Below are 8,205 nucleotides of genomic sequence, written 5' to 3'. Positions count from 1 at the left end.
CCATTTTGCTTGTCATGTTGTTTTCCTAGCATTAAGTAGCTGAGACTAGAAAAGGGCTCATAGAGGTTACGCAGCTCAATAGAATGCCTGTCCTTTTTTCTTTTGCTGTTTTTTTTTTTCAACTTTCCATTACACTTATGCCCTCCTTTGTCTTGCCTTACAAATTCATTGTGGACAACACAATAAAAATGCAAAAATTCATTTTTCCTCCCACAATGCTCATTTTTTATGCCTGATTTAAACTAGCTGAAGGGAAGAGAATAAGCAGAGTGTAAAAAAAATTTGTTCTTCTCTGTCTAAATGTAAATAGCTGCTCTGTTAAGGAAGTGGGGCTATTCCCACCAAAACAAAGAGTGAAGTCTATTTCCTTCAAAACAAAACTCTGTGTATACATGTAAATGTTTGTGCTATGGATAACATTACCCCTGACAATCTAGCCAGAAGGAAAATATGAAATGCTTTTTAAACAAACTGCCTTTTTTTTGACAGATACTCACAAAGTCACTTGACTTTGAATAATCCCATTACATTTAACTTAGCAGGATTTGAGAGATGTGAAAATGCAGTTCCCCTGCTGTGTCATGTCCTCAGTAATGTCTGATGACATCTCCTGAGGTCACATCCACACTTTAGCAGACTTTGTATCCGGTGAAATGATTGTTTGATGTTTTAGGAATACACTCTTTTTGTAGCTCTTAAATAACAGTCTCTTAGTTTTGCATGAGATGTGTCACTTATTAGCACAATGATACATTTGAAATGGTCTTATTTTTGGAATTACAGGGTCACTTTTTAATTCCTGAATTTTATAGTTCAGTATGAATATCATCACTAAATGGTACAAAAGAATTTTAATGGTATTTTTAATACAAAAAAATCTGTCTTCTGGAAAACTATACTTTATATACACACACACAGCCCATCTTATTCAATGAATAAAATTGAAATTAACCCTAAAATCTTCAAAACAGAAGAAACTGTTTCAATTTAAGCTAATCCAGGGTAAGTGGACCCAGTTAACTTGCTCCTGTAAAAAATAAAACCTCAATTCTTTTTTTTTAAATATTTTATTGATTTTTTACAGAGAGGAAGGAAGAGGGATAGAGAGTTAGAAACATCGATGAGAGAGAAACATCGATCAGCTGCCTCCTGCACACCTCCCACTGGGGATGTGCCCGCAACCAAGTTACGTGCCCTTGACCGGAATCGAACCTGGGACCCTTCAGTCCACAGGCCGACGCTCTATCCACTGAGCCAAACCGGTTTTGGCAAACCTCAATTCTTTGCTACTATTTTTTAGAAATTCATTTGCATTCACTCTTTAAGAAAGCACCTTTCATATTACATGTTGTTTGTTTATAGGAAAACAAACTTCATATACTGTATGTGGAATTTGACATCTAAGTAACCTTTTCTTGGCCCAAAATGGTTGCTAGATATTAAGTGCCACTTCATTTAGAGCTATTTTTTGTATATTAGCCTTTGTAAATTACATTTTAAAACTTACCTGCTGCTCTTGTCACACACAGCTTTATTAAGGAATGAGAAAATGACTTCCAAGTTTAAAGCATTCTGTTCTACTACTCCCAAGGTCCTGAAGAACACCATTTTAGAATACTACGGAACTGGCTTTTAATACCTCTTATCAATATAAACAAAGACACATTAACAACTGAATATTTTGAAACCAGCTTCCTTTTTTATTATGAAAATACACACTGAAAAAGCTGAATTGCAGTTAAATCTTCATAGAAATGTAAATAGCTTAACTTGTTTTTTTATTGCAGTTGACTTCATTTCCATGAAAACATAAACATTAATTTTTGTTTCAAAGAAGGCAATTAAATAAAAGAAAAGCATAGTCAATGATTTTGGGCAAGTAATGTTACAGGTTGTGCAACTGTACTGCTAACAGTTGTTTCTAATACACACTGGTGGAACAAAACTACATTGATATTATATTATCAACCTGTTCTCCCATTCGCTCCAAACACAGACTTTTCTTGCTAAGAAATTATTCATGTTCTGGTTAGTTCTTTTTTAAGATGATGAGAAGCTTGGTTTTACAGAACTAACCCTTTCTAGATGATAATACTAAGCATCTTTGTCACAAATTGCATAATTTTAAATTCACATGAGAAAGTTTTAGATTCAGAATTTTTAGCTAATTGATGTTTACATAATTTTAGTAATGTAGACTTTGATAATGTTGAGAGTCTCTCATAATGATCTTATGGATTAAGATGTGGTTTTTTCTTGAATGCTGTTTCATCTTCTTTATCTTCTTCATCATCCGAATAATCCACTAATCTCATTGGGTTATCTGTTCCATTGGCATCCCCAGCAGAATGGGAATAAGTAAATTTGAGGTCACCAGAAGATGTTCTTTTAGGAAGATTCACCTTGTCTTCATTTTCTGTTGTTTTTTCAGTCTCCACAGATGTATCACAATCATCTTGAAAATCACTTCCCAGTGGTTTCATACCTGATTCTCCTTCCTCTATATTTTCTTTATCTCCTTTACAAGAGACTTCATTCTTCTCCAAGTCTCTGGCCCTTGACAATAACATTTTACTATTCTGCAGAGAATTCAAACTCTTTTGACTCTTTCGCTCTTTCTCTTGTTCATATTTAATCTTCAAATTTTTGAATGTCTGAACATATTCAATCCATTCAAGTGTTTTGTAAAACTTTTCAACTACATGTGCAAGCAGAGACTTGATATTTTCCTCTCTTATATATTCAAACAGTTCAATAACAGCTGAATTCAACATATTGTATCGAGTTCCATTATTCAGAAAGGCATTTACAACCGGCTCAAATAAATTTCCCTTGATGATGTAACGATTATAAACTTCATCTTTAAGGCCAATTATCCTTCTCATAAGGCGAAGAGCACATAAGACCAAGAAAGTGTGTTTCGACTTCATCAAGATCAAGACATTTCTCAGCAAGTCTTTTCGCAAAATATAGTATTTTATGTAATATGTGTGATGTTGCACACAAAAAGTTAGCAGCTCTAAAATTATGCCAAGCAGCTGTGCTGTTTGATAATCATGGAGGCAATATTTGTTGTTTATGTCATCTCCAAGTATATGATCCTCTTCAAATGTATCTTCTGATGTAGTGGCCCAAAGTGGTACTATTATGTTATGCATACATTGTTTATAAAAGAAATTTAGAAATTTACTTCTTTCACATTTCTGTGGCATCGCTATCATGTTGTCTGGATCAAGTATAAAACGAAGAAGTCCCATTATATGTAAAGCACCTGCTTGCTCAGGATCAGTATCACAGATCATTTGTTTAATGACTAAATTAATGAGAAGGCTACCTTTTTCATTCTGCTGGTCTTCTTCTAGTATGAATTCTCGGATCACGGATGGACTATACTCCACCAGATAAGCAAATATGTCAATAGCAGATGACTTTATTTGAAAATCATCCAGGCTCATTAGAACTTTAATAGTGGGAAGAATTCCCATTTGTGTCAATGTTTTGAATAGTGCATCCTTGCTTCGAGGCTTTAATATCTGAGCAAATGCACCAAATTCCTTGAGAAAAAATAACAATTCGTGCCGCTTATCATTATCAATAGTCTTGTCCTTTAGCTGTTCAAATATTTGAGGCAAAAACTTGTCATCTGACTGGAGCATGTGGATTATCTCCATCTTGTTGAGGAAAATAAAAGTTTTAAGAGCAGAAAGACAATTCTCGTCCAATACCGATGGTGTAGGGAGAAGAATGTCTTGAATATACTGTACCCTGTATGTCTGATGTATTCTTTGTCTAAGTTTACAGGTTGTTATCGGTATAACTTCCTTGAAATTTGCATTTTGGGTCAAGAATTCCCTATGTTTTTTTGGCTGATCCAAAGCAGGGTCATATTCAAGGCATCCTATCACACTCATGATGCACTCATCAGAAAACAAGATCTCAAGCAGAGCTGTCTTGTCGAGGAAAAATATTCCTTTAATAATTGTATGCAAATGGTATAAGCCTTCAGTGTATCCCACGTTCTCACAGGATTGTAACAGCTGCAGTAGTTTTTTAATATAGGTCTCATTTTCGAAGACCATGGCCAGCCTTCTCCTACGGAGAGGTGAATCGAAAGCTGAGGTAACTAAGTTAGCGATCTGTTTAAGTTTACTGAGTTCACAGTTAGGCAGTTCATCCAAATCATCGGTTCCTAGCGTTTCAATTTCTTCCTCTAAATCATCTAAAAGGTCTTGTGTGACGTTGACAGAGGGGTCTTTACCTTGAACCCGGCAAATGGCTTCCCAGGTCTCATGACAACTTTCCGAGTCTCGGAAACTCAACGCCATTCCGTGGTTCTCAGCTTCGGACCAAACAATTAATGTGTCTTTTTGTTTCTGATAGGGCGTGTCTGGGAGTACCTCGGACTCCAGGATCTGCGAGCCGCTTGATTCCGACCTAACTACCAGAAACACGCCCCGGGATTCTGAGGGAACTGAGGTAACGTTCCCTGAGCCAAGGTAATCCCATTGTTTGTTCTCATTCAAGGCATAAAGCTTTACCCAGCGACTGGACTTGTCCGCCATGGCGAACTTGGGGGACTTTACCTTAGCACTGCTCTCGGAGGTGAAGTTTTCCGAGATACGTACACCCGGAACTGACTCGAGGTGTAGCTGCTATGGCTGCTATGGCTGCTATGGCTGCTACGGCTGCTACGGTGGCCGAGAGAGCTCCTTACGATAATCGCAGCAGAAAAGATGGCGATAATCGCAGCAGAAAAGATGGCGGCGAAGTCGGGGTCACAGCGGCCTGGGCGTAGTGAGCGTCACAGCGGCGCCGGCGGCTCCTGAGGTCAGTAGGGTTCCCCGGAGCCCCACTACATCTCATTTCCTTCTCACTACCCCCTGCCTTCATTTTGCTCCCCCATACTTCCTTAATATGCGCTTCAAAAGGGAGGCTCTCTCAGCCCTCTTACGGCTGCCTAGGAAAGCCTCGGTTTGGGCAGGATTCTAATGATTCCCCCAGGATTCCACTCAAAGGAACGTTGTATACGTATCAATGCACAATGCTACCGGCTTACAAATGGAGGCTTAGGAATTGGAGCCAAGCACACTGCTCTTCCCTTGATAGGTTTTGTACCCTCTACCCTCTCCCCAAGAACCATTTTCATTCATCAGGTGTCTGGGGTGGAGCCTTGGGACCTTAAACAAAAGAAAGCTTAATCATTCATGTCCTTACCAAGTCCACTCCTGACATTTTATGTCAAGAAAAGGCTCCCCCCCCCCTCCCAAAGAAGCAGGAGCAAGTGAGCTATGAGCCATTAACAATAGCCACAGATGTGCAGTTGGGTCTTATTCATGAGGCTTGGCTTAAACCTATATCACTCACTTAGCTATTCTCCAGGAGGATATTGTTCCAAGAGGGACTTAGCAACTCTTTCAGAGCTTACTCTGAAGGTCTCTCTTTTGGAGCAGTGGGAACACTTTTTTCTCAATTTTTCTGTAATCTATAACCATATTCCTCATTCCTAGGAAAGAAATGGGCCAGAGGGAAACAGTCAAAAATAGCCAAGAGTGATTATTGAGTATCACAGAGCAATTGTTTTATTTTTTTAAGGTTTTTTAAGAGAAAGGGAGAGGAACATTATCAGTTGCCTCCTGTATGTACTGAGAACAGGGATCAAACCTGCAACCTGCATATGTGCCCTGACCAGAAATTGAACTGGTGATCTTTCAATGCATGGTAGGATGCTCAACCAGCTTAGCCATGCCAGCTAAGGCCAATTGTTCTATTTCTTCCTAAATATGGTAATAATAACAACCACAACCAAGTAATAGCACTTGAGCATTTATTATTATTATAAAGAAAAGTAATAATATAATTGAACAAATATACTTGAATGCTTATATGTTCAAGACACTGTGACAAGGATTTTCATATATTTTTATTTAATTTTCATAATAACGATAATATAGGGATATTAAGCACCCTTTTAATATCAGGAAACAAATTTAGAGAAGTTAAAGTAAGTAGCCAAAGGTCACACTGCTAATAAGTTGAAAAACTGGTTTGAACACATCTTTCTGATTCCAAAATTGTTTTTCTCAGCCACTGAACTATGCTGTCTCCTTCTTTTCTTGGCCTTCATTACACTTTATTTCACATTCCTTCTATCTATATAATTTGTAATCAACAAAATTATCAAGAGAAGATGAAAGTCACGCACTTCCTCCTTTAGATTCACATCTGTGTGTAGCCAACTGAAAAATAGAAACTTGTCGATGGCAACTCTGTTAAATATAATTTTAATAGTAACCAAGTTGATTTTTGATGTAGCAGCAACTTCTGCAGTTTTCTTTAAAAAAAAAAAAATTCCCCCCAAGAAACTTTAACCCTGTTATTGCAAGGGAAAAACTGAGAATTGGGCCACATCAAGTACATTTGGACTTAAAGAGTCCTGTTTGTAACAATAACTTCATTTTACATAGCATTGAAGGTATGTGACAGTTCTTAACTAGACACAGAAAAACTCACACACCTCTCTTGCAATGTCACCTCCAGGAGTTTATAGTACAGGAATATTCCCCGGACAGGACAGCTGGGACACTTGGGAATTGAATGCAAATACCATCATTTCATGAGAAAATTCAAATCAATGCTAGGAGTTTCTGATTTAGAGACATTTACAAATTCTAAATACTTAAACATAAGAATTAATAAATGGCTAATGTTGGAAGCCAATTCCACCATGTCAGCAGGGCTGAATCATCTGGAAATGGCTGAGGGAATTTCCCCAAACCCGGATGCATAAATGATTGCGTGCTGCCAGACAGCTGGGGGCATCTTAAGCTACATGTTATTGCCTCCTACTGGCCAAACACCTGAACAGCCAAAGGCAGTTCCTCCAATCTGACAATGGATTCTGTATACCAAACCTTACCCTTTGATGTGTATATTTACCTTGCCTTAGGACAAATTGTGTTAATAAAAAGCTAGGGGTCCAGAGAGACAGGAGAACGTGGTTTCTTTAGCCAAGCTCCTCTGGCCCCCCAAAATGCCTTTCAAAATTAGGTTTCAACTCTGGACTCTTTATTAATTTACACACAGCACCTTCTCCAGATTCCTGAACACTTCAAGATGCTGGATTAAGACCCCTGGCAGACTAATACAAAAATTGATATATGTGCTAGTTTGAAACTCCTGTCTTATTTCAACAAGAGAAAATATGCAAATATATGATAACAATAATGACATGCATATTCATGTCCAATTTTTTTCTCTGCTGTGATTATATTAAAGTTTCTTTCAGAATCAATTATAATGCTTGTCAGTTGTCTGAATCTGCTCTCAGGTTTTATTCTCTGAGAGGTAGTCAGCACATATCTATGTGTTGTCACAATTTTATCACAGGGAGTCTCCCTTAGGCCAGTGAAGGTCCCATTATCTTAACTAGGTTAACTGGAATCTCTTTACAGTCTAAAAGAGCCTCAAGTTTGCATTTCTTATTGCTATTTCTGCAGTAGATTATTTCAGTTTCTGTCTTACTTCATTTGGGAATTAGAACAATGCTCTTTTTGGCTTCAGTAGTTCTACCTACCTAAGGTTATCATTTTGTTTTGTTTTTGCTTTGTTGTTTTGCAGAGAGCAAGGTAACAGGAATTTTAATATGTCACATTCCTGAAGCTGTGTAAGTCCCTTCTGTAGGCATTATTTCTTTTTTATTTAATCCTCATACAATAATGGCTTGAGGAAGATATTATTACTACCATATCAGAGAGGAAAAACTTGAAACTCCAAAACTGAATTGAGCATTTGGTTCAAACCTCTGCAGAAAGTGATGATGCTAGGATTTCAAAGTAGGCCTGTAGCATTCCAACTTGCGGTTCCCAGTGTGCCATGCTTTTTCATAGACTACACATAGATTGTTATAGCAGATGTTTAAAACAATATGATTTTTATCCCAACTATCATTGCTATTTGAAGGAAAATCTTTGAGGCTAGTTCAAAATCAAAATGGCTAGATTTACTCTTTTTTGATAATATATTTTTTTATTGATTTCAGAAAGGAAGGGAGAGGAAGAGAGAGAAAGGAACATCAGTGCTGAGAGAGAATCATTGATCGGCTGCCTCCTTCATGCTCCCTACTGGGGATCGAGCCCACAACTGGGGCATGTGCCCTGTCCAGAAATTGAACCCTGACCTCCTGGTTCATAGGTCAACACTCAGCCA

The 8,205-nt window shown here is 37.8% G+C and overlaps 1 protein-coding gene across 1 annotated transcript; it reads right to left on the bottom strand.

Moving 5' to 3' along the window:
• Nucleotides 1-2,231: 2,231 nt before the first annotated feature.
• On the bottom strand, nucleotides 2,232-4,562 carry LOC308239539 (serine/threonine-protein phosphatase 4 regulatory subunit 3B-like; the record flags this gene model as incomplete). Its single annotated transcript, XM_080652316.1, has 1 exon — nucleotides 2,232-4,562. One exon carries the CDS (start codon nucleotides 4,560-4,562, stop codon nucleotides 2,232-2,234), a length of 2,331 nt encoding a protein of 776 aa, XP_080508442.1.
• Between the last annotated feature and the right edge of the window lie 3,643 nt (nucleotides 4,563-8,205).

This window comes from Plecotus auritus (genome assembly GCF_963455305.1).
Source record: "Plecotus auritus genome assembly, chromosome: X".
Classification (NCBI taxonomy): Eukaryota; Metazoa; Chordata; class Mammalia; order Chiroptera; family Vespertilionidae; genus Plecotus; species Plecotus auritus.
The sequence above is the reverse complement of the archived record's forward strand: the minus strand, read 5'-3'. Positions and strand labels throughout refer to the sequence as shown.